This window comes from Monomorium pharaonis, chromosome 3 (assembly GCF_013373865.1).
Source record: "Monomorium pharaonis isolate MP-MQ-018 chromosome 3, ASM1337386v2, whole genome shotgun sequence".
Lineage (NCBI taxonomy): Eukaryota > Metazoa > Arthropoda > Insecta > Hymenoptera > Formicidae > Monomorium > Monomorium pharaonis.
Genome location: NC_050469.1, coordinates 32,612,360 through 32,640,295, shown reverse-complemented (window position 1 = coordinate 32,640,295; position 27,936 = coordinate 32,612,360). Strand labels below are relative to the sequence as shown.

The following is a 27,936-nucleotide window of genomic DNA, read 5'->3' as shown; positions in this document are numbered from 1 at the left end:
AAGAATGCTTCGAAACGTTTGTAACATAAAGTGGACCGTAGCCGTAGACGGAGCGTTTCGAAGAGGAGTAGCTGATTTTTGCAGTAAAGGGAGAGGCTAGGAACTTTGGTCAGTTCCGTCGCAATTTGACTATGTTCGGCATTATATCGTCTGTTGCTCACTCGCTCGCGCTTTCTCTCTCTTTCTCGCTCTCTTTCTCTCTCTCCCTCTTGCAGTCATATGTCGAATTATTAGTCGAATATTATCGAACGTACCCGAATTCAACCGAAGTTCCTAGGCTACCTCTTCACCCCGAATATCAGCCCCCTCTCGCCCTAAGTGATAGGTAATGCTCCGTCTACGTTAGTTTATGAGTTAGAATGAGAAAAAATATATTTGTCTTATTCTAACTTGTTGCACCAGTTCAGTAGTGCAGCGATAAAGAACAGGGGCTCGATTCTTGAATTCATTCGCAAGAAAACGTATGCGCAAATACCCGCTCTAACAGAAAAGTTGCAAGTTTATTGGTTAAAAGTCATACGATAGCCAATAAATTTTTAACTTTTCTGTAAGAACAGAATTTGCGAATACGTTTCTCTTGCAAATGAATTCAAGAATCGAGCCTCTGGCCTAGAGATATTATAACAGATGATCTGTTTTTTCTAGCTGCACTGTTGTACTGGTGCAATAAGTTAAAGTAAGACAAGTATATTTTTTCTCATTTTAACTTATTGCACCAGTGCAACAGTGCAGCTAGAAAGAACAGACCAAAAGATTCGCAGATGTGCCGTCTTGGGGTAAAACCGGATATCAGATATGACGTTTTCGATGGCGGTTTATTTTGATTGTAAATGCAAGAATACAATATATATTTTTATTTGTAGTTATTGATATTTAATAATCGTGAACAAAATGAATATTAAAACACAATATATTTAAAAAAAAGGTTTAGGCATATTTCATTAATTTTTCCATGTAAGGTTAAGTAATATAAATTGATTATTAAGAAATTATATATTATTATATATAAATACATATTATGTTTATATACACATTATGTATTATAAATATAATTTAAGCATTGTATTAAAACTCGTAGAAAAATATGTGCAACCTCAGGTTTCTCTCTGATTTTATATTCTATTTGGTAGACACGTAGACACTCTGTTTTCTTTTGACAGGTGACAGGTTAAATCGGCTAGGCTTTCTCTGTCAGTTATATCTATCTTTCTCTCTCATACTTCCGGTTATACCCCAAGCGACGGGAGCCAATCAGAAATCGTTAACGCATTGGCGAATCTCTGTTATAGTATCTCTATCCTGGCCTATAGATTTTCAGTACTGACAGCAATGGCTGCGTTTAGCAGAAAAAGCAGCTTTGTAACTGTTGTAAAATTCTTCAATACGATTGGTTCTTGCCCTTAGTTCCTGTTAGATCTAAACGTATAAACTAGTAGTGTTGAAGAATTTTACACAGTTGCAAAGCTGCTTTTTCTGCTGAACGCAACCAATTTTGAAACACAGCCTATGAATACCAGCCCTACTTAACCAATGAAATAACAGCATTGGCGTCTGAAGATATTAGGTTTGTTCTAGTTGCCTACACTTTTACATTTCTACGAAAAGTATAAGTTCTCATTGGCTGGTTAAAAATATAAATCAATAAGAACTTATATTTTTCGTAGAAGTGTAAAAGTGTAGGCAACCAGAACAAACCTCGTGCTTAAGATGGGTCTTGAATAAGATTGGTCTATGAATTCCGTTCTATATGAAGAGTTTCCAGTCTAGATTTTTAAGTTTGTGACGGGTTGCCGGCTGCCATCTTGCATCTTGCTCGTTTGAGAAGCCGGCCGCCCTAAAAAATTTAGAGTTTCACGCGTTTGCGCGGCCTTAGCAACTCTGCGAGTGAGTTTCGTGCACTCGCAACGAATCCAGGAGTCTATCGTGTTTAATCCGATCAAGATTCAGGGTCGAAATGCTTTAGGTGAGTCTGAAATAGGTCTACATCTATTCCTTGATCGTGATGGCGTGTGATTTACTAAGTACATGTGTATACGTGCACCTTGTGCTTGGATGTTTTGCGTAATTTTGCTCCGTTTGCCGGTAGTATATTTATTTGTAATTCTTTTGATTTTTCGAGTCCCGATTGCAAAGGTATCCTATTTCGACCCACATGATTTTTTTATTTTTTCGAAAAACTCGGGGGATTTACTTTTGGATACGTCCATTATTCTGAAGTTACAATCGATAAACGAAAAAATCTCGAAATAAATAACACGTTCTCTCCGTTATAGTCAGCATGAACTCCGATTTATGTTTCTATCTCTTTTTTCGCATCCCATCTGTACTTTTTTTCCTTTCAAAATGTATATCGAAATTTATGGCACAATCTTTCATAGTTCTAATCACAGCCAATCTGCATACATGTGTTTGGCGTGCGTGCGTGTGTAAAGTATTGAAATTTTTTTTTAAGATTTTTAAAATTATGTGTGTATTTATTATAAACTCTTTAAATTTATTAACAATTTGTTAAACTTTTATAATATATCGCTTTATGTATATACAAATAGTCCAGTATCAATAATTGAACAGCTTATTTTAAGACCATTTTAAGTAATGTTTTAAGATATTAGTATGTGTGATTGATTGTTGACATATTTTTAAAGAAATATATTATGAGAAAATAAAGATGTATGCCAAGTGAATATATATATGTATCCTATATACCATACAGATACATATACATACATACATACAACATACATACATATATACATACACATGCTGTAAAATTTAATAACTGCTCAAGGCATTATTAACAGCTAGATCTCTCTTCCTTTCTACTAGAAAACACATTATCTAGCAGTGTTGTGGTGTTTTTGGTTCTGAAAGATTAAAAACACATTGTGTTGATCAAAGCTGGCAACTATGCCAGTCTTTTATAGCTGCATCCATATAAATACAACTCTAGAGTTTATAATCTTTAATTAAATATGCTATTTATGCATAATATTTGATTAAAGAGATGATTAAAACTATTGAATAAAACTATTGATTAAAACTATTGAAATAGAGGAACTAATCTACAATATATATATCTTTTATACCTACATATACACACATGATATACAAAACTATACATAACTATGGGTACGTTCGGGAAGATGCTATTAGCGCTATCAGCATCAGTCTATCCTTGTTCTACTTTTAATGAGTAATGAAGATAGACTGATGCTGATAGCGCTAATAGCATCTTTTCGAACGCACCCTATATGTGCTCATGTATGTATATCTGTACATACATATATATGTGTGCATGCGTGAGTACGTGTATGTGTATGTAATAGCATAGGTGTGTATGTAAAATATTTATTATTTATTATAGATATCCAGTTGATTTCTCTTTAAATCACTTAATTTTTTATTGATATTAATACTCAATGAAATTGTATGAATTGGTCAGGTTTATTACTGTTCTCACATGCACATTGCTGGATAAGCAAAGGAATCAAAGTCTCTAATAGCTGTAAGTTTGGAAGAGACAGTCGAAGTAGCACACCGATCAACAAGACGTTTATTAATAACAGTACTTCCAAGAGAATGGCTTTACCAAGTAGAGCACGTGTTTATGCTGATGTAAATTCACATAAACCAAGAGAATACTGGGATTATGAATCTTATGTTGTCGACTGGGGGTAAGATTTAGTATACAATAAAATAACAGTAATTTGTATTATATTACTGTTGTGATGATGATATATATATTTTTTAATGTCTGTTTCTTGATATAGGCAACAAGATGATTACCAGTTAGTAAGAAAATTGGGCAGGGGTAAATATAGTGAAGTATTTGAGGCCATAAATGTTACAAACAATGAAAATTGCGTTGTAAAAATATTAAAGGTATAATAATTGTAATATATTGTAAATATTTAATAAAAAGATGGAAAGTAATAATTTTTATAATACAATTATTAATATTTTTTGTTTGTTATAGCCTGTTAAAAAGAAGAAAATAAAAAGGGAGATAAAAATTTTAGAAAATCTTAAAGGTGGGACCAACATAATTACACTCCAAGCAGTTGTCAAAGATCCAGTCTCAAGAACACCGGCATTGATTTTTGAACATGTCAACAACACAGATTTCAAGCAATTATACCAGACGTTAACTGACTACGACATAAGATACTACCTCTACGAATTATTAAAAGTGCGTGTATTATTAAGTGCAATGGAACCAAATATCGATGGTGAACATCGAGATTATTGTGTTGATAGATGTAGGTGTATATAATAGGTCCAAGGAAGAGTTAAAAGATATCAAATTATTATATTTTTATTTTTTGCATTAATATCGAGAACGTGAAACTTTAGTTTTGAGGTATCCATACTAAATATTACAATGGAATAAAAGTAAAAAATTGTTATATGTTTTATTTTTAAAGAGATTATTAGTTTAGATTTTGGTTAACTTATGGCTTTTGTATAATTTTGTTTTACTTTTTTTTTCTTTGTAATTGATTAATATTAATTACATGTATATTTTATTTTACAGAAATATTTAAATTATTAATAATTGTATAATTAATTGAAATTGTATAATTTATTAATTAACGTGTACATGAATATTTATAATAATTCTACAGTCTGCTTATCTATTATTACAATTTAGAAAAATTTTGAAAACGCAAATATTTTACTTAAAGTAAAAATGGAACATGAGCAAGTCTTTTATCTGCTTAAAATGCATCAATAAACTATAAAATTTAAATTTTTACTTATTTTGGACTTGTAAAAACTTATTGTAAGCAATATATTAAGCAATATGGCTAATGCATTATTTAATTCGACAAAGAAACGAGAATATTGTAATATTTAATTGGTTCCGTTTTGTTCCTAGGCGCTAGACTATTGTCACAGTATGGGAATTATGCACAGAGATGTAAAACCGCATAATGTTATGATAGATCATGAAAATCGAAAATTACGGTTGATCGACTGGGGATTAGCAGAGTTTTATCATCCTGGTCAAGAATATAATGTACGAGTAGCTTCCCGCTATTTCAAAGGCCCAGAATTGCTCGTAGATTATCAAGTAGGTATTATGCAAAATATATATATATATATGTAAAATATATATAGGGATGTTTTTGAACTTATAAGGGAACTTCGCGAACCCGAAAATTCTGATTTTAATGAAACTTGGCATAAATCTAGAAGTAAGAGAAGAAGGTAAATACAAGAATTTAGAAATTTTTAGTTGGTGCTTATAAACGGTTTAAAGAGTTGAAACCACCCTTCAAAAATTGAGAGTTTTTGCCTTTTCTTGATATATCTCGTAAACTAAACAAAATATAAAAAAATGTTTAATACATAAATTTTACAGCATAAATACTTCTATTTAACTGTTTATTAAAAAAAAATTTTTTTTTAAATTTATTCTTTATACCTTCCCTATGTTGAATATTGATTGCATCAAAATTTCAATTTCAGTGAAATTCGGCACAAATGTAGAGGAAGGCAATACACGAATTTAGAAAATTTTAGTTGGTGCTCAAAAACGGTTTAAAGAGTTAAAACCACCCTTCAAAGGTTGAGACATTTTTGCCTTTTGTTCGATATGTCTCGTAAACTTAACAAAACATCAAAAAATATTTTATACAAAAGTTGTACAGTATAAATACCTCTATTTAACTACGCTGTTCATTTTTCGAAAACAAAAAATTTAATAAAAATATTTAAAAAATATTAAATAAAATTGATTCTTATGTATCTAGCAGTTATAAAGTAATTATACTATCGTATACTACATATTATTTATATTATCTATGTGTATATTATCTATGTTAAATACTATGTATTTATATTAACTGCATTCCTGTATGTATTATTTTTTATGTGACAGTTGCGCAATATTAAAGTAGTCACGTTGTTTTCACACAGTGTTCATTCTATGTCACATATTTCACATTCATGTTTTATGTTCGTCATGTCACGGTATGCATCATATTTGAAATAGAAATCACGTATTAATAAAAATTTTGTATGTTTATTAATGATGTTACGCGTCATTTCCACATCAGTATCAAGTGATGTTTAACGTGTGCTTGATTATTCTGTTAAATTGTTTAAATTTTTAATCAAACAAAGCATAATGTTACACATAAATGTTGCAAATATTCTTAATATGTTAATTATTTTATTTCAAATTACACATATTTCCCCAACGCCTATAAATAGAAGAGAAATACAATTATATGAAGTGATACAGGATATTATAATAAATAATGTAGCATTTGTTGTACACCAATACTGCTTTGGAATTTCAAAATTATTGCGAAGATTTAACTGACATAAAATTTGTAACAGATAAAGAGGAAGAATTTGTAGAAAATGGTAATGATAATTATGAACTTGATAATGAGAATAATTGTAAACCAGAAAACGAAATTTTAAATAGTAACTATAAGAAAAGAAACCGTGAAATATTGGAAAAGTGGAAGAAATGGCCGATACATAGTATAAGACAGTGGCTGTGTTCCGATATTCACCAGTACTGAGAATTTATAGTTTACATCATACACTGTAGAATTTTAGTACTGGCAGTGAATATCGGAACGCAGCCAGTATAATTACTCTATAAATGCTAGATACATAAAAGTCAATTTTATTGAAAAATTGTTTAATTAGAAACTTATTTAAAAAAATTTTTTTTAATAAACAGCGTAATTAAATGGAGATATTTATACTGTACCACTTTTGTACAAAACATTTTTTGATGTTTCGTTAAGTTTACGAGATATATAGAAAAAAAGCAAAAATGTCTCAACCTTTGAAGGATGGTTTTAATCCTTTAAACTGTTTTTGAGCAACTAAAATTGTCTAAATTTGTGTATTGCTCCCCTCTACATTTGTGCTAAATTTCACTAAAATTGAAATTTTGATGCAATAAATATTCAACATAGAGAAGGTATAAAGGGTAAATTTTTGAAAAAATTTTTTTTTTTTTTTTTTTTTTTTTTTTCAAAAAAACAGCATAGTTAAATAAAAATATTTATGTTGTAAAACTTTTGTATAAAAAATTTTTTAATATTTTGTTTAGTTTACGAGATATATCGAGAAAAGACAAAAACTCAATTTTTGAATAGTTTCAACCTTTTAACCTGTTTATAATCACCTAAAAATTTCTAAATTCATGTATTTACCCTCCTCTACATTTATGTCAAGTTTCATTAAAATCAGAATTTTCGCGTTCGTGAGGTTCCCTTGTTAGTACCAAAACTGTTATAGAGGTTTTAACATATAAAAATTATTTGAAAATGTCTAATAAATATGTCCTATTTTTTTATTTGTTATTATTATGCTAGAAAGTGTCAAAGTTGATGGAGAAATTTTTTAACTCTTTTTATAAAATTAAACAGAATAAAGAAAAATAATTTTTATTTTACAGAATTATGTTCTTTTACGAAAGCTATTTCAAGATCTTGTAACTCCGAAACCATTCCGAATAGGACATGTTTATTAGATATTTTTGAATTAATTGTGCTAAAATGTACCATTTTTGATACTGACGAGAACATTTTAATAAATAATTGCTCTTAGGGAGTCAATATATTCTAAGTTCAATATGTTTTCTTTTTTGTCAAAATTGTGGGCTACTACGGAAATACTAAACTTTTAATGAATATTAATAACTGCGTCTGGAAAGCATAATATCGCGAAATAGATATTAACGCTGACAACAGCGTTCAAGGAAATTATGAGCAGTTTAAAATAATTCTGATAACTTTAACCCCTTAAAACAAAAGTAGTTTTGAAGACATTTTTAGCGAAGAAAAAAATACGAAAAGAAATGGTAAAAAAATATCCAACTAACACGTAACAAAATAAATAACAATGCCAAACAGAAAAAATAAAATAATTTTTGCTTAGATAATTGAAAACCCAAATGGAATTACAAATAATTCATGGATGGGATGCAAGGAAGGGAGTTACGCCTTTCTCACTACATCCCTTTAAGAAAATTATAACATCCTAATTCCCTAATGACACTTAACAATGTGGAAATGAATAACTTGGCCTCAATTGTGACAAATAGCCTAATTTCTTAATTGTTCGTCCACATGAGTTTTCCACACACTATAATTTGTGAAAATTTTTTTACTGATAATTTTTAAATAAACAACGAACGATGGTTAAAATTTCTTGAAAATTACTCAAAGTAGTAATTTTGACATATGTTAAAGTCGAGCTGATTTTGGAACAAATTTTATCAATATTTTTTTTACTATTGCTTTTTATTACTTTTTGCTACTTTTAGAAATTAATCAGAATGTCTTATTTTTACTTCTTTTATTCATTTTTTTTTATATCGCTAGAATCATCATTATAAAAATGTTTTTGAAAATTGTTATTTTGAGGGTCCAAAGTTATCGTGATTGTGTGTGTGTGTGTGTTTCAGCGGATTACGTTTTTGAGCCACTCAAATGGCATTTTAGTAAAATTGTTCTAACCGATTTTGATGCTTGATATGTAAATGTGAATAATAAAAAAATAGTAAATCTTATTCTATTTAAGGAATTAATTAGTCATCTTTATCATCTGAGAGTGAAGACAATTTTAATGTACTTTAATTTAAAAGGATATAAAAAAAAAACACAACTGATATAGAATATACCTCACTAAAAATTTATTGAATTATGCGAATGTAACTTATTCTAACTTATTGTACCAGTTCAGTAGTGTAGTTTATTGCAGTCATAGAGAACAGATTACTAGTCGTAACTTGCAATTAAAAACAAGTAATAAGAGAAACGAAAATGGTTTTACCATTGGTTTTATTATGGTCATAATTTGATCCTGCTTCTTGCTTAACAAATATAATATTTTTGATTTTATATTTTTATTTTTTAATTTATATAAACATAATGAAAATAACATATATAAACAAAAACTTCCAAAAATTATTAATTATTATTTAGAGATTGACTAGACAAAATTATTAATAATTCTTATAATATTTTATATAGTTAATACTATTAATATTTTAGAATTATATAATTCATCTTTATCTTTATTTAGAAAGACAGCAAAATATATTTTTATAAGTTCTTAAGTACAAGAAAAACATTTATAAACAAAATGGATTTTAAAATGTACCATTGTCTTTTGATTAATGTGGAATGAAATTTGTCCTCTCAGGGATACACACACACACACACACACACACACACACACACACACACACACACACACACACACACACACACACGGGGGGGGGTGCAAGGGGGCCTTTGCTCTCTTTCTTCCACACCCTCCTCGACGGTAGGGGTGCCCTGAGTAGAAGTGCGCAAAAGTACAGTGCGTATTTTGTTGAGAAATAACTACGTCAGTTAAGTCATAATTTATCATCAATAAAGTACGCACTATACTCTTGCGCACTTCTACCCCGGATTATGATTCTGTAAATGTTATTTAGATTTGACAGTTTAACTTATTCTTAAAGAAAAAAGTTTATATTAGTTTTAATGTAAATTTACCAAATAAAGTGGCAGATTAATATAAATTAATAAGTCAAGGAACGAGATTTAAGATTTTCGGAAGAAAAAAGGTCATGTAGAATATCTGCAGATTAGGTACATCAAATTTTACACACACACACACACACACACACACACACACACACACACACACACACACACACACACACACACACACACACACACACACACACACACATGGACCGCAAGATCTATAATTTCACGTATTTTATGATTTTTAAGATTAAATATTAATAATAAATTGTCAGCATCACATATATTGTTTGTGGTCATTAGAAAGTTTGTAATTTAGATTTTTAATCTAGTTTTTTGTTTATATGCTCAGTAATTACTAAAAGAAAAGTTTATACTTCTGATGAAAAATTGAACAACTCTCATGTGAACTGTACTAAAATTTCGAAACTTTGAGAAACTTTTTCTAACATATGTGTACGGCAAACTTATTTTATATTTAACAAAAATGTATATTGACTTAAATAATAATTCCTGTAAATAAGAGCTAAGTCTGTAGTACTTCGTTATGTGCATAAATCACCTTAATCTCTTAATCAGTTGACGCGTTGGGGCAAATAGGAGTATGTTGGAGTACGCGACCCGAACAAACCTTAATTTTCTCGATGTCAAGATGAGTAGGGAGAGGGAGCAATTTTTCCTCCCTCACACATGCGCAATTGATTTCTTTCGGCGAATTGTCATCTCCTAATTGGCCGTCTGCTGGGAAATACGCATGCGCGAGGGAGATATTTTTAGATAATTTGATAATTATCTTGGCATCAGAGGTTTAAGGCAAAAGAGGGATTATGCTCTATCTACAGGTTTGTTTTTTATTCCTGCACTGCTGCACTAGTGCAATAAGTCAGAATGAGGAAAAATATATTTATCTTATTCTAACTTATTGCACCAGTGCAGCAATGCAGGAATATATTTATGGAAATAGCCGACTTTCTACACTTGTAACACAAATATCTATTTGATGCTTAATTGAAACGAAATTACGCCACGAAAATTTAGATTACATACGCGTGATAAGTCGATAATTGGAGCATTATATATATATATATATATATATATATATATATATATATAAAATTCAATTTACAGATTGATATTAATATGTGTACTTTATTTCTGAAAAAGGCTTGATTTCCAAATTTATAAAAGAACACACATGAATTCTTGTTAATCATATGCACGAATGACTAACATTATTGAGCAAGTTTAAGAGGCAGTCTAACATCCCTTATATCACCTTTATATCTCAAAAACTACTATTTTTAAAGTAAAGTATACAAAAATAACTTTTTTTTAAAGAACTTTTGTTATAGTATTTTGATTCACAATTTTCAGAACATTGCGCGCGCGCGCGCGCGCGCGCGCGCGCGTGTGTGTGTGTGTGTGTGTGTGTTCATGAAATGTAAATCTTACGTATATATGAGAAATATTTTGATGTTTTGCAGATGTACGATTATTCATTAGATATGTGGTCATTAGGCTGCATGCTCGCTAGTATGATATTCAGGAAAGAACCATTTTTTCATGGACACGATAACTATGACCAACTAGTTCGAATTGCAAAAGTTCTCGGGACTGAAGAGCTGTTTGAATATCTTGACAAGTATCATATTGAACTGGATCCTCGTTTCAACGATATTTTAGGCCGACATTCACGTAAGCGTTGGGAACGTTTTGTACATTCGGAAAATCAACATCTAGTGTCTCCGGATAGTTTGGATTTTCTCGACAAACTTTTACGCTATGATCATTATGAAAGATTAACTGCACGTGAAGCAATGGAACATCCTTATTTTTGTAAGCATTTATCGATGTGATGTATTTTTTGTTTGATATATTTTTTAGAATTTATCTTTGCATTCTTTTATATTTAAATATGTATAAGAAGAAAATTTATATTAACCCTTTGTGGACAGACAACTCGATTTGAGATCACTTTCTTACATTTTGTAAATTGCTCACTCGATTTACATAAAACTTGATTTTAAAAAGAAAATTTGATAATGTTTTATTCGACTCCGAGATGAAAGATAAAAATTTAGATGAATCCAATATTGAGCAGAATTGCTAAAAAATAATTATTACAATGCTCTGTGTATTGTAAAAATTCGATATTTTCTGCAATGGTCAGCCTATTGCAGAAAATAATTTTTACAGTGCTCTGTGTATTGTAAAAATTCGATATTTTCTGCAATGGTCAGCCTATTGCAGAAAATAATTTTTACAATGCTCTGTGTATTGTAAAAATTCGATATTTTCTGCAATGGTCAGCCTATTGCAGAAAATAATTTTTACAATGCTCTGTGTATTGTAAAAATTCGATATTTTCTGCAACACTCTGTGTATTGTAAAAATTCGATATTTTCTGCAACACTCTGTGTATTGTAAAAATTCGATATTTTCTGCAATTGTCAGCCTATTGCAGAAAATAATTTTTACAATGCTCTGTGTATTGTAAAAATTCGATATTTTCTGCAATTGTCAGCCTATTGCAAAAATTATTTTTTACAATCCTCTGTGTATTGTAAAAATTCGATATTTTCTGCAACACTCTGTGTATTGTAAAAATTCGATATTTTCTGCAACACTCTGTGTATTGTAAAAATTCGATATTTTCTGCAACACTTTGTGTATTGTAAAAATTCGATATTTTCTGCAATTGTCAGCCTATTGCTGAAATTATTTTTTACAATCTTCTGTGTATTGTAAAAATTCGATATTTTCTGCAACACTCTGTGTATTGTAAAAATTCGATATTTTCTGCAATTGTCAGCCTATTGCAAAAATTATTTTTTACAACACTCTGTGTATTGTAAAAATTTGATATTTTCTGCAATTGTCAGCCTATTGCAAAAATTATTATTTACAATTCTCTGTGTATTGTAAAAATTCGATATTTTCTGCAACACTCTGTGTATTGTAAAAATTCGATATTTTCTGCAACACTCTGTGTATTGTAAAAATTCGATATTTTCTGCAATTGTCAGCCTATTGCAAAAATTATTTTTTACAATCCTCTGTGTATTGTAAAAATTCGATATTTTCTGCAATTGTCAGCTTATTGCAGAAATTATTTTTTACAACACTCTGTGTATTGTAAAAATTCGATATTTTCTGCAATTGTCAGCCTATTGCAGAAAATAATTTTTACAATGCTCTGTGTATTGTAAAAATTCGATATTTTCTGCAATTGTCAGCCTATTGCAAAAATTATTTTTTACAATCCTCTGTGTATTGTAAAACACTCGGTTCTAGATAATTTTTAATTTACTAAGAGTGCATTATTTAAGGGGGTATGTATTTGGAGCCATAAAAAGGTATTTTTCATGAATTTTTTTTAGAGCCAAGAGACAAACTATAAAAATGGATCTTTGCATAATAAAGTACACTTTTTGTAATTCTCATACAAATTTTATTACAAAGATTTTGTTGAAAAATTCCCCTCTTCACTATCGTATAGTCAGCTGTGTATGATTCCACAGTTACAATGATTTCTTCTTACCTACTTATCTGAAACACAAAAATCAAATGGCATTTTAAAGAAGCGTAAAGTTTCTTGTTGTTGTATCCGATCTAAAAAATTCTAATTTCTATTTTTTTAAACAAACAAAAATGAATTTTTTTGCCGCAAATCAACATTCTAACTTTAAATGTCCGTCATTTTATTTAAAATTAGAATTTTAAAAATTATATGAATGCCTTTTTTTAGCTCTTCTAAACGTATATGTCCCCTTAATGCTTGCAACGCTCTTGGAATTATTTTATCCTTATTATTTATAAAATATTAAGGACAAATGATGTTGGCAAGCGTTGCAAGTGTTAAATGGAATTTAACATACTAACAAGTGATACTATCCAACTGTCATTTATGATTTCAATAAAATTTGGTATATACATAGAATATTGAAAAATATTAAACACATGTTTTTTTATATTGGCTAACAACGCATTTTATGGGTGTAAATCATCCCCTGATCCCTGAACGTGAAAGCATTATTTCAACCCTTTAAACTAGTCAGTAAGAGATTTTTAGTATCACTGATTACGAATTTTGAAATAAAATTACAGAATTTAAGATGGCGGACCAAAGTTGTAAAAAGATGTCTGATTCAAACCAATTTTGATATCTGGAGATTTTTTGGGCCTCTGATTACGAATCTGGAGATAAAATTATAAAATTCAAGATGATGGATGCAATATGATGGACCAAAATTGTACCAGTGAAGGAGGATATTGTCCCAGACAATTACATTTACTGAATTTAATTATGAGTTGTTTAAAATTGACCTGTTGTGTCTTTTTTTTCTTTTTTTTTCTTTTTTTTTCTTTTTTTTAAGATTAGGAAGTTGGTGTTCTAAAAGATTATTTTAAAAAACCTTCAGATACCTAAATTGGTTTAAATTAGCCATCATTTTACAATTTTGCTTTGCTATAATAAATTTTATAATTTTATCTCCAGATTCGTAATCAGTGACCCTAAAAATGCCTTACTGGCTAGTTTAACGGAAGACAAGTTTGATGGGAATTACATGTAATATGTACAAAAGGTTGAAATAGTGCTTTTATGTTTAGGTATCAAGGGTGATTTCCTATAAAATGCATTGTTAGCTGATAAAGAACACGTGTTTAATATCTTTCAATGTTCTACATGCATGCCAAATTTCATTGGAATTGATGAGCGACAGTTGGATAGTGTTACTTGTAAGTTTTCAGTTTTGTTTTATTTGAAGTTTATGTTAGCTGAATGGAACAGAATGCTTATAAGTTCATCAAACTTTTAAACTCTGAGTATGAGTCTTATAAGTCTTGAATATATATAAGTATTGAAAACTACTGCTTTTTTGAATTTTCAGGTTATATTCCAATTCAAATCCTATGGACTCTTTAAAACTGATTTATGAGATTTCATTTATTTATATTTCATGATAATAGATTATTTCTTTACTTCTGTCTGCTATATTAAATTTTGATTTATAAATCATGAGACCAGAATCAATTTAGTAACGCGAAACTTTTACAAATTATTTTGTTGTTTATGGTTAGAAAGCTCACATCCTCAGAGGGTTAATAATATTCTCTATAAGTATGCATATGTGTGTTTATTTATCTAATCATTATTTCTTTTATTTTAGATCCTATAGTAAAAGAACAGGGTCGTTTGCCCATGGTGTCATCATCACCTACTCCCATGGCAGGCTCAGTGCCTGTAGGTGAGTAGCGGCCCAGGTAATGTCACCACCTTAATCTACCTCTAACTCTACTAATTGATATAATAATTATGACATAGTTAACTTATACGTTACAAATTTAATATTGTAAAATATGTTTGTCTTATTTCGAGATGTGTCCTTAAATATATCTTTTTTTTTTCTTCTAAAATTGTTACGCTTAATATTTTATATTTATCATTATGATTAGACTAAATATATATAATAATACTTAATATAACAAGTAAAATAATATGAATGCATTTGCATATATAAATTTTTATGTCTAAGATCTTGTGCAGGGATGTAATCGCGAATGTTATTTGCACTTTACATTGAAATATAACCTGTAATTTAAGTAAGAAACGAAATGTAAGTTGTAAATACATTATAAATAGAAAATATTGATTATGTACACTATTTATTTATGTATATTGATCAATTTTACACATTAATTATCGACTAGATATATATGTGTGGTACTTGAGAGTAATTATAATAAAAAAATATATATATATTTATATTTATATATATAATATTTATATTTATGTATATAAAATATATACATAGAGGAAAGAAGGGGGTTATAAACCACCATTTTGTTTTATTTAAGTAACTCGGTAAAAATTTGTGACAATTTTTGTTGGTACAAGTTTTGTTATCCATAGATTAGTATAGTTCTACCAATCATGTTCTAAGCAGAAGTTCTACATAACGAACATAATTAGCAATTTACTGAAAAAGGAAAAAAGATTGCGGTTATGGAACCTGTAGGGGGATATGGAACATCATCAATGAATATTCTTAAAATTATTTTTATTTCTAAAAAATAAAAAATAAAGCTTGCAGATATTGGCTTGCAGATCAGTATCACAAAAGCATCAATTTCTTGTACATAATATCATACAAAAGTATCATACAAAAATATAAATATAAAAATCTTTGACTCTTGCGACTTTGCATATTATATAAATACTATAAAAGTATTATAATACAATCAATGTTAGCTAAGTATCGTAAAAATATTACGAGGGAAGAGATTATGGAACTCAGACTTGCGACAATCGCAAGGATCCATAACTCTGAACATAAGTATAACTTTACATGTTAACTGCATGCACACATTACGTCAAACATTAAATTACGTTATTTGAAAGCTATATTCAAGCCCTTCAAATTACACTAATGTTAAAAAATTAATACCCGACATTTTTCAAAATGAGGTAAATCCTATAGAACTTTCGGCTACTTGCAATACTGGGGCTCGATTCTTGAATTTATTTGCAAGAGAAACGTATTCGCAAATTCTGTTCTTACAGAAAAGTTGAAAATTTATTGGCTATCGTATGGCTATTAACCAATAAACTTACAACTTTCTGTTAGAGCGAGTATTTGCGTATACGTTTCTCTTGCGAATGACTTCAAGAATAGGGGCCCAGGGGCCCGATTCTTGAAGTCATTCGCAAGAGAAACGTATACGCAAATACTCGCTCTAACAGAAAGTTGTAAGTTTATTGGTTAATAGCCATACGATAGCCAATAAATTTCCAACTTTTCTGTAAGATCAGAATTTGCGAATACGTTTCTCTTGCGAATAAATTCAAGAATAGACCCCCTGAAATGCAGTTTTTAAGACAACAAAACAAACACTAATAACCAGTGGCTATATTATAACATCTAAAATCTAAACAATACGTAAAGAAGTAATTCGGACAGTTATCCCCAGAACTCAACCCAAAGTATACAAGATATCGCGAATTTCATATCTAGTCCATAACCGCCTTTTCTTCTCTATACACACACACACACACGGGGCGTTTTCTGTGAAATAGCTCCTGCTCAGAATATATTTCCAAAAATTGGAATTATTGTTCAAATATAGTTTTATTTTTTTGACTTTACTTGTAATCAGTGGTCCCAAAAAATTCTAGTTACCCATTTTTAGTCAAAGTATTATTTTCTGATATTTTAATCGAATATTCTGCGAGTAAATTAGTGATTTCAGTTCCGATATGACGCTATATTGTCACTATCATTTTGAATTGTATTTTTTAGACTTTATATTCGTAATTAATGGCCCTGAAAACCCCTAAATGTTTATTTTGAAGCCTATATATCATGTTCTGACATTTTGATCAAATATTCTGTTCATAAATGAGAGAATATAGTCTTAATTTGGTACTATATTGCTACCGCCATGTTAAATTTAAAAAAAATGCTAAATGACATTTAAAAATAGACATTTCCAGCTACAATTTACATACTTGCTGATTTTTTAACCTAAAATGTATTCTGGACGGAGGGGTGTCCGTTTCGCCTCATACACATACTCATACATATAACATATACACACACACACACACACAACCATTGACAAAATTTTTAGGCACCCTATTTATTTATTTTTCAATTTGTAAGAAAATAAATAACACCATCTTTTTAAATGTTATTATTTATTATCTTGAACAATTGTATAAATTAATATTAGCTGGTCCGCCATTATTTTTTATTATTTGTGTTATTTTTTTTAGGCAAGCAATATAATCGTTTACACATAGCAGGTGATATTTTATCCTATTTTTTCAAGGATTACCTTCTTGAGTTAATTAATTGAACTGCATTTGCGAGCATGAATATTTGTCTTTACATGAGTCCACAGATGTTCAGTTGGATTGAGATCTGGACTCTGTGATGGCCATTCCAATAATTCAATTTTATTTCGTTGTAACCACATAATGCTTTTATGTGCAGCATGACAGGGAGCATTGTTTTGTTGGAACATCACTTATTCTCTCTCCTCTCCAAATATTTTTGTCATCAAAGAGTTTAATGTCTGCTCCAATATGGTTGTATACGTTTCTGAATTCATTCAACCTGTACAAATGAATGGAATTTCTATGTCGGCTGATGCCATGTCTCAAATCATGATACTATTGCCACCATATTTGACAGTAGAAACGATACATTTTTAATTATATGTTTCTTTAGCTTTACAATACACATATATGACTCCAGGAGTATCAAATAGTTACGAATAACAAGATAAAATTTATACATGTACAAGTAAACGTTTTTATATTGTGTTTTCGTACTTTCGATTAAAAATATATTTTACTTATTATAACACTATTAAATTTACCTGAATGTTGCTTTTATCAGACTATATTTGTCCCAGTCTGATGCTGTTTAAATCCTGTATTTTTTTGCCCATGCAAATCGCTCTTTTCTATTTGCCTCTGAGGATCATGGTTTTTTCTGACCTTTCTTGCTATAATTTCAAATTCATTGAAGCATCTGCTGACGGTTTTAACAGAAATAGTAATTTTATGATGACTTTTAAAAGCAGCAGCTAATTTGCTTCAAATATTTATCTTCTCTGGTACTAGTTCTACGTTTTCTTCTTCCAGATCTGGATTTAAGCTGTTTAGTTTTATCATATCTTTTTATAGTGGTTTAAACTGCACAACGTGAGCATTTTACTTTCTTTTACTATTTACTTAAGATAGTCCTTTTGTGCAACATAAGAATCTGAGTTCATTTTACTTCACCTCAATTTACGTTTTTGAGGCATATTTTGAAATTTTTAACAATAACTAGACAAAGAAGCTTAGCAAATAATGGAGAAATGGGAATAATCACGTCTGTGCTAATCGAAGTCGAAATATGATATGAAGAGTTCTGTAAATAATATTTCCGCGTCCTTAAGAAACTTTATATCTCACTTGGTCACTTGATCACTTGATCTCACTTAAATCTTTCGCAAGATCAATTGTATAAAAACAACACATAAATAGGAAGCTTACGCTTATTCAATTTCAAGAATATCAGAAAAAATTAAGGTATCTAATAATTTTGTCAATGGTATATGTGTGTGTGTGTGTGTGTGTGTGTGTGTGTGTGTGTGTGTGTGTGTGTGTGTGTGTGTTATACACAATGATGTTTAATAACAATTATATATAGTAATATTACATATGACGCATTTTGTACTTTGTAAGTTTTTAAACTTCTGTTTATATCATTTCCCCTAACTACTTTAAAAGTCTTGGCAATTATTTGAAAATATAAACTATTCAATTTGTAATAGAAAGTACATTGACACTATATTACTATATAAATGAATATTTTAATGGTTTACTCCCATTTTCCTTGAAATCAATCGAGATACTAAATACATTCATGCATAAATTATGCAACACATTAATACAGTAAAAATCTTGTAAAAGTGATTTTTTATAACTAGAAGATTATTGCAGATTATCGTGGCGTAACAATGAGCAACGTATCGGTTCATGGAATAAACGGATTGGAGGGCATAGAAGAAATTGGAAGTGGGTGTTTGACTCTTTCAGAAGAACCTCAACTTTTATAAATTCAGCAATTCTGAACAGCAATTTTCAACCGAGTCCCAATCCACTACAGAATGTAACAATACAACATATATTTCGTATCGCCAAGTATATTCTCTGTACGAAAATCATTCTGGTTTGTAGCAATAGCTTCATCAATCCAAACATCATTAAGACTGAAGCATTTCATTTTGCTGTGTTTTCTTTAAAAAGATATAACTATTTAAAATTTGCGATGTACTTAGAGAATCACGAGAGATTAGGATTCTGGTATAAAATTTATTACATAAAGATACATGCTCCGTATTGGCTGGTGTGCATGCGATGTCAAAGGTAGCACATTACTTATCTCTGTTTTATGATTTGCAATGCGCTCCTCTGTTTCAATATTTTTTCCAATGTTGCTATTATTATCATGTTTTATAAATGCATAAAGATATAACTAGATTCATTTTCATTTAAAATTATTCATGGATGCGCGCAGTGACGAAGACTTTTAAACGATCACCTTTATTTGCATTCACATGTGCACTCATACACAACGGACATAACATACATATGTACATTACACTCTATACATACATACAAACACACAATCACGTTTGTACACGTACATTAAACAATTCGGTTTAGTACTTTTAACAATAAAAATGTTCATTTATATCTGATGCAACAATAGTTGAATAAAATATTTGTTATAGCCAAGTACATTCTTTGTGCTCTGTGAATACCTGCTCTGCGCATCACTGTACATCCAGCGATCTCGTTATTATTTGACAAAAACATTAATCTAGAGACGCTATGTAAAATAAATTTGTTATTCATATTTGTCATATAAATAATTTTTAATTTAGTAGAATAGTATCAGAAAGAAATCAAAATAGATAGAAGCAGATTGCAGTAAATTGTAGTTGCCGTATACAAATTCACAAACACTTCAAAAACTTGGCACAAAGCCTACAAACTATGTACCCCCCTTCCACACACACACACACACACACACACACACACACACACACACACACACACACACACACACACAATGTATACAAGTATATTATGTGTGCGTGTGCGCGCGCGCGTGTATGTGATATATATACATACAGGATGTCCTAGAATGGTTAATTTGTATTTTACGGAGTGAAAGGGGGTAAAATTTTAAACTAAGTTTTTTTTATTAATTTTGGCTCAAATTATTATTTACTGAATTATTAACTCCTTTGCTATGGATGACACATATATTATGTGCATCTCAAAAAAAAGAAAGTTAAACTACTGGAATTTTTATAGTGCAACCCAGGGAGCACATAATATTTATGATAAATATTTCTAAATATTTATTTCTATTTTTTAAAAAATATATAAATATTTTATATACATGAAGAAAAAATCTTTATTTAACATATTATTAAAATATAGACTAAATATTTTATACAATATTTATGGTAAATAAAAAATAAAAATTTGTAGTAATATTTTGTAAATATTTATAAATATTTTATAAATATTTTTATAATATTTATGATAAATCTTTATGCTCTGTCAAATCCACAAAAATATTTATAAAATATATTGAAATAAATATTATATTTTGTAAATATTTTATAAATATTGTGTGCTGTCTGGGAAGTATAATATTTTAACATTTTTGGAGTCACTGAATTGGAATTTAAGTCTAAATTATAAAATTTAAAATGGTGGATCCAATATGGTGCATCAAAGTATTTAAAAATAATCAAATTTTCCTGAAAATGAGTTTTATTGGATTTGCCATTTTGAATTTTGAAATTCTGATCTCAAATTCAAAATCAGCAATCCCAAAAATGTAAAGAATAAGTTTCTGGATCAAATTGTTAAACTTTTTTTACCACATAGTAGCACAGAACATTGATTTTTATCCCACAGTTAAAGGGCTAATAAATAAAGTTAGATTAGATGACGCGCGGCCGAAGTATGCAGAAGCGTAGCATGCCATGAAGTTCTACGCGTTTATACATTTCTCTAATTAAAACATTGTTTTTATTTTTTATATTAATAAATTAATAAATAAATAAATTTAAATTAATAAATAAATGGAAAGATAAATAACTAAATAAACTAATAAGTAAATAAATAAGAATGAATATAATAAAAAATTATTTCAATTTCTGATTATTTTCTATTCTTAGTTATTAATTATTTATCTGTTTACTTGTATTTATTCAAATATTTAAGATATTTAATTCAATTACTTAATTCTCATAGTTAACTTAGCACGATGGGAGCCTTATGGCATCCTATTTCTTTGCTTCTGCATACTCCAGCGGTATTCCATCTGATTGACCAACATTATTATATTATAATAATTCAATAAATAATAATCTGAGCGTAAATTGGTAAAGAAACGTTTAGTTAAAAATTTTATTCTTTTTTATTCCGTCAAATATAAATTAATTATTCCGGGACACGTGTGTGTGTGTGTGTGTGTGTGCGCGCGCAAGCGTGCGTGCGTGTGTGTATAAGATTTCCCAGAATGATTATTATGTGTGCGTGCGTGCGTGCATGCGTGCGTGTGTGTGGTCTTACATACAGGATGCTCCAGACTTACCGTTACACCCATTAATGATAGATTTCTTGTTTCAAAATTATTTCAAGACAAAAATCTTAATATTAAAGTACCAAAATTATAATAGTTTGTAAATGAGAAAAATTTTAAGTTGGCACGTCAACCTGTCTGAAATTTATGCTCTCAGGTATAATGCATTGTACGGTGAAGGCGTATGTGTAATCAATATAAAAAATAAGAATCATTTAACTTTACTACTGTCGATGTGCATCGCTAAATATATTCTCTGTGCGATATACCTGAGCGCGTATGTTTTGAGTTAATTTGTTAACTTTAAATCCTTTTAAAAACTATTGCAATCTTGACATTTCAGTATTAGAATTATTGTCTCAAAATGATCTGCTATTAACAGATGTTATGATAGATTTGAAATACCTTGTATATATAGTGTGTTGTTTATATTTTACAGAGAATAGGAAGTAACTGTTATATTTTTTTATAATAACGGATGAAAAAATAACGTTACAATTTTTTGTAACGGTAATGATAAAGGGTTGGAATAGTCAAATATATTAAGAGATTTTATTATCAGCTTAAATGACTTAAAAAAATATATATATATTTATTTATTTAATACCGCTACTACGAGTCAATATCAGATAATTGCACGCATAATTGTTTAAAATTACAATAACCAGTCTATATGGACTGCACAACAAATTTATCAGTCTTGAAACATAATTCTTAGCTGAAATATGTAATATTACAAGTTAAATTGACTAGCAATTTAATGTTTTAATGTACTCGAATACACGCAGGTTGAAAAAATTATACTATTGTTTACATATATTAGTTATTACGAAGAGTATCGTATGCCTTGGTCGGCGAAATGGTAAGGACACCCACATAGAATATTGGAAAATCCAAGTTTGAATTCTGGTTGAGATATTATTTCTCGCAATAATTGTTTTTTTCCTAGGATTTAAGAGAAAGAGAGATTTTTTAAGTGCTTGTTAGCATCAAAGATATTAAATTGTTAGTCAATTTGTAATCTTACATATTCCGACTAAGGGTTGTGTTTTAAGACTGACGAATTTGTTGACGCGCAGTTCGTATGTGCTAGTAATTGTAATTTTAAACAATTATTTACGCGAACATTCAGTGTTGACTTGTAACAGCGATATTTTATATATATATATACATATTTTTTCTTTTAATGATCACTTTTGATACTATTAATATTATAGTTCGTTACCATTCACGTTGTATACGTTACTCATTATAAAAGTAATTTGTTAATTGATTTGTTACGAATATAAAAAAAACGTGCTATTAGTGCGTTACTTTCATTTGTTACATGAATCAATACGAGTATTACGAATAAAGTCATGAGTTTTTTTTCAATAAGTAACTTGTAATAGCAAGGAGTTACTTGTTAAAGTTTTTATTGGTCTTAACATTACTATTAAGAAACATTGTAATGTTATTACCATAGCGTCATTATGAAAAATAACGACTGGATAACGACGTTATTCATAATACGTTGTAATACTTTGCATCTCTGCTTGCGTGCGTACATGCGTGCGTGCGTACGTGCGATTACACATCTAAGGTATTTTGTAAGGCAGACAACTTTATAATAAGCGATTCTAGATAACAAAAATAAAAAAATGACAAAGTTGTAAATAAAAGACTTTGTTTTTTAATTATATATATTTAAATATTCATGTAATAATTATAAAATCAAAAATAACAAAATCGAATAACTTAGTCGACGCTTTGTTTTTTAATTACATAATGTCTATTCATGTGCTTTAGACACACTATATGAATATTTAAATATCTATAATTATATAATAAAAAATAAAGTTTTTAATTGTAATTTTGTTATTCTTGATTTTTGTTTTATTTTATCATCTAAAATTATTCCTTAAAATTTCTCCCATTTATTGCCGAATACTCTGTATAATAAACAACATACTAATTTAAAACAAAATATATGAAATATACAATATGTCTATTTGTACACTCGATCTCTGTGTGCTGATCAATCTTACGTCAATAATTTATATCATAAAAAATTTGTGATATGAATGTATAGGAATGCAATATGCTCCATTTTCGTGTACTCTTATATAATTTTCCAAGGATTTGTCAGTTCCTAACTATGAATATGAATAATGCATTAAGAAAAATTGATTATTTATATTTTCGTGTATCGACGTAATGCATATTGGTATTAAGCGGAAAAATTAATGAGCATGTGAGTGATTCTTTTATTAGTTAAACAGTAATGTTTACTTCTCAAATCTGATCGGTGTGCCGTTTTTGCTCGATTGCATAATTTAATTATACTATACATCAGCGCGGTCAAGCGCGTGCACGCACGCACGCACACACACACACACACACACACACACACACACACACACACACACACACACACACACACATAAACACGTCTGCGTATAAATTCTTACACATGTAGAAGTATTATAATATGCAAAAGAATGTAATATACACATACGTAAAATTATACATAAAATATCTGAAAAGGTTGCCTATCTATGAAGTTATAAGTATTTTTTATTTATTCAATTTTCTCTGTCACATTAATACTATATAGTATTATTATTTGTATGCGTGACACAAAATGTTTAAATGAAAATTTTTTATGTGGCAAGAACGGCGCACACGTAATTTTTTATTCATGTTTTATATTCTTTGTTCGTGAGAAATCCATATTTTAAGAGAGAATTTGTAATAATCTAGTTTTTAGTGTAATAGAAAAGGAATATGGAATAATGACTATTTAAATAAGCCAATCAACTTGAGGAACGAAAATAATTAATTGTCGCTAATGGAAATAATACATTGCGCTAAGTTTTGACTATGATTCTTTTGCATTTTAATATGTGACATTTCGAAAAAGATACGATGCATAACTGTGTTTAAAGGACTTCCTATTTCCATTTCTCAAATACTAATTTTGAACAAATCTCTCATTTTCCTCTTCCTTTTTTCTTTTGCTTCAATCTCTGCTTCCCACTTAATTTTTTCTTTTTTCCCATTCTTTTTAAACCTTTTTTTTTACTTTCTTTATTTTACCTAATTATGTTTCTTTCCTCTTTTCATTTCTTTTATTATATTTTTTTAAATAAGTGGTACATTAAATAACACGAGTCAAATTTGTTGAAATTCCAATTTATTTCACTCGAGCATTAAGACTTCAAACTAAACATTAATTCTGTATCAACACTATCTACAGCAAGCCCGGTTTCACCAACGCGAGTTAAGGGGATACTAAACTGCTCTGTTTTATCACTAATTTTTTGGACACCGAAATCTTTTTATTGATTGCATGGAATTGAAAATTCTTCTCCAAAATTAAAGTACAGATAGTAACGCGGTGCGCTGCGATCAATTTCATACGAAAAACGAAAGAAAGTTAGAAAATTATAGTTTTGTTATCGACTTCTGTAGTCGACTCGTAAAAACATTTGCTTGCGTATAAAAGTTTTAGACTTTGTACGTATAAGATAAGCATGAGGCGCACTTGGCATTTTAGCAAAGAACAATACTGTGCTTTTAGAATAAGCTTAGGAACCTTAGAAAAAAAGTTTTTCGTGTTTAAGGGGATCCTATCTGTTTTATCGACAAAACCCAGGTAGCAAGCTCACGTCATTTTGACGTCCCAAAATGATTATTTACTGATTATTCTTGACGTCACGAAATGACGCCCTTATGACGTTAAAATGACGGTCGAATGTCACAAATTCCTGACGTCATGAAATGTACCGTATTTTGACGTCATGGAATGACGTGAACAATATGTTATCAAAAAGATCTCTAAAAGATATCCTGTTTCTGAAAATAATAACATAAAGAGACTTTTAAAAGATAACATATAATGTCAGAATGTTAACCAATGCGTCGTTTTTTGAGAACAGAAAGATATCATGAAACTGATATCTAAAATAAATCGGATATCTTTAAACTGCAACTAAAGAAAAATAAAATAAAATAAAAATTTCATTTTTTTTTAAATTATTTTTATCAACAGCACATACTAAATTTAGGACAAATTTTTATTAATTAATTAAATTTAAATTATATTATTTTATTTTATTCTTACTTGCCGCTGGTAGGTTTGAACCCGGGACCTTAGGATTACGAACCTTGTACTCTAGCTGCTACGCCAATTTGACTCATCGATATGGGTACTTGTTATTGTCTACATATACCTATATGTTATAAACTGACGCAATTATATTATTTTTTATAAAAGCAATTAAATTTTGCAAAACATTAAAAATAAATAGCATTAATTTATTTACTTATTAATTTTATTGTTAAATTTATCTTTTTCCATAACCTTAATAATAAAGGATAACATTTTCAAGAAACTTAAATGAAATTCTTCAATGAGATATCTCAAAGACCGCTCTTAGTAGACGTCTCTGATAAATGTTACCATTTTGACATCATTTCCAAGATATCTAATGTTTTCTTAAAAAAGTTCTCTTAAAGTTAAATATAATATGCTTATGCCTTACGCCTTAAATCTCATTGTAGACACTGCTTTAGACCGTGTCTAAAATACGTCTTAATGACGTCTTTATGTTCCGATTTTGGATGCGTGCTGTCTGGGAAAATAATCGTCAGATCATGACTGAAATATGACTACGAAATGACGTCACATCATGACGTCAATTTTAGGTCATGTAAAAAAATGGTCATTTTGACGACATATGACCAGATATGACCATTTTGGGACGTCAAAATGACGTAGGATTACTACCTGGAAATTGTACAATTTGTTTTAAAGTCCTTCTCCACAATTAAAGTATAGACGATAACAGTGTGCGGTACACATAAACTTTAATTCTGGAAAAGGATTTTTAAATCTATAAAAGAAATACATACAAAATTTTGTTAATGACGTGCCTAAATAACTCTACATTATCGACCTTGATCAAGTTTGACGAGCAGTTTAGCATCCTCTTAAGGGGTTACACCAACCTAGACAGTCGAAAAACAGGTCTAACTTTGATATTTTATTCCTGCTAAACGGGTAGTGGGAATTAAATAAAATTTTGTGTAATTATTGACTTATGTTTCGACAATAAAAAAAATTTTTTTATTAAACAATGGCAACGAAAAGCAGAAATATGGCCGCCGACCTTTGAGTATATATACATGGAGGAGGAATTGCTTTGTTTCATGTAAAGACCTATAATCAAAGATTCGCCAATGGCGAACACAATTTTGATCGGTCACTTGAGTCTCATGGTTTATCCGCCATTGCGTACCCAGGCTTGGCAAGGAAGAGAGGAGAGTGCTCTGTGTTGAGCAGTATAGGTTAAAGAAATATATGTCAGGAATTATAAGGTAATTCAATCTCTGCACTCTCGAGGGTCACTATATTTTGACGATACACTCAGGAAGAACAAGAAAAATTAAATTTGCATCTATTATATGGCTGCGTACAACTTGGAGCAGGCTCACATTGTTTACTATCTCCACTACTCCAGACCCCAGCCTCCGGCCCCAGCCTCCGGCCCCAGCCCCCATCCAGTCTCCGTATGGGTACAAGATAGCAGTCATGGTGGGGGGCCATTGGCGCATCTTTGATTATAGGTCTTTAGTTTCATGTATGGTCTGTTCTTTCTAGCTGCACTGTTGCACTGGTGCAATAAGTTAGAATGAGAAAAAATATACTTGTCTTACTTTAACTTATTGCACCGGTGCAACAGTGCAGCTAGAAAGAACAGACTACTAGTGTAGACCGAAAGTGTGTCCAAGATCTGTGCGAGAGAGAAAGGTGTATGTATCATGATACTTGCTCTATCTGCGCATGCGTCAATGACCTAGTTTACACCGAGCACTTGGTACGCGTATCAAATAGTAAATAACTAGTGGCTTAGTTTACATCGTGCATTTGATACGCGTATCAGGTACCATATTCGTATCAAATTCGTACTAAATATTTAGTACGCACGATGTAAACGCTGCCGGATCAATTTGGTACGAGCGTATCAAGTAGGAGTATCGTACTAAACTGATACGCGTACCAAGTGATACAAATGTCGATGTAAACGCATAAAACGCATTTTAGAGAGAATTTAGCAATTGAGCATAACCTCAGTGCTAAAATCTAAAAACCGGTGTGAAAATGTCTTAGTAGGAGACATCAACATGAATTAAATTTGTATTTTTCACAGTACATGCTTAGTACATTCGATGTAAACGCGCCCGTACTAAGGCTTTGGTGCGCACCAAACTTA

General features: G+C 29.8%; 1 protein-coding gene and 2 long non-coding RNA genes across 5 annotated transcripts; 1 reads left to right on the top strand and 2 right to left on the bottom strand.

Annotated features, from left to right (window-relative positions):
* Positions 1-1,821: 1,821 nt before the first annotated feature.
* On the top strand, positions 1,822-19,812 carry LOC105839240 (casein kinase II subunit alpha). Of its 3 annotated transcripts, none has more exons than XM_036284142.1 (7): positions 1,822-1,963; positions 3,443-3,674; positions 3,771-3,882; positions 3,977-4,189; positions 4,880-5,074; positions 10,997-11,348; positions 14,684-15,162. In XM_036284142.1, exons 2-7 carry the CDS (start codon positions 3,580-3,582, stop codon positions 14,767-14,769), a joined length of 1,053 nt encoding a protein of 350 aa, XP_036140035.1. In that variant the 5' UTR covers positions 1,822-1,963; positions 3,443-3,579; the 3' UTR covers positions 14,770-15,162. The 3 variants fall into 3 exon arrangements, with proteins under 3 accessions (XP_036140035.1, XP_036140036.1, XP_036140034.1); XM_036284143.1 differs by lacking the exon at positions 1,822-1,963 and adding an exon at positions 19,012-19,812 and having other exon boundaries at positions 3,446-3,674; positions 14,684-14,761; XM_036284141.1 differs by lacking the exon at positions 1,822-1,963 and adding an exon at positions 19,012-19,812 and having other exon boundaries at positions 3,446-3,674; positions 14,684-14,777.
* LOC114254234 lies at positions 12,947-19,005 on the bottom strand. Its single transcript, XR_004962534.1, has 2 exons — positions 17,352-19,005; positions 12,947-13,061 (listed from the first exon to the last, which is right to left on the bottom strand). It is a non-coding gene; the product is annotated as an uncharacterized LOC114254234 (long non-coding RNA).
* On the bottom strand, positions 14,684-17,141 carry LOC118644764. Its single transcript, XR_004962535.1, has 2 exons — positions 16,340-17,141; positions 14,684-15,996 (listed from the first exon to the last, which is right to left on the bottom strand). It is a non-coding gene; the product is annotated as an uncharacterized LOC118644764 (long non-coding RNA).
* Positions 19,813-27,936: the final 8,124 nt, after the last annotated feature.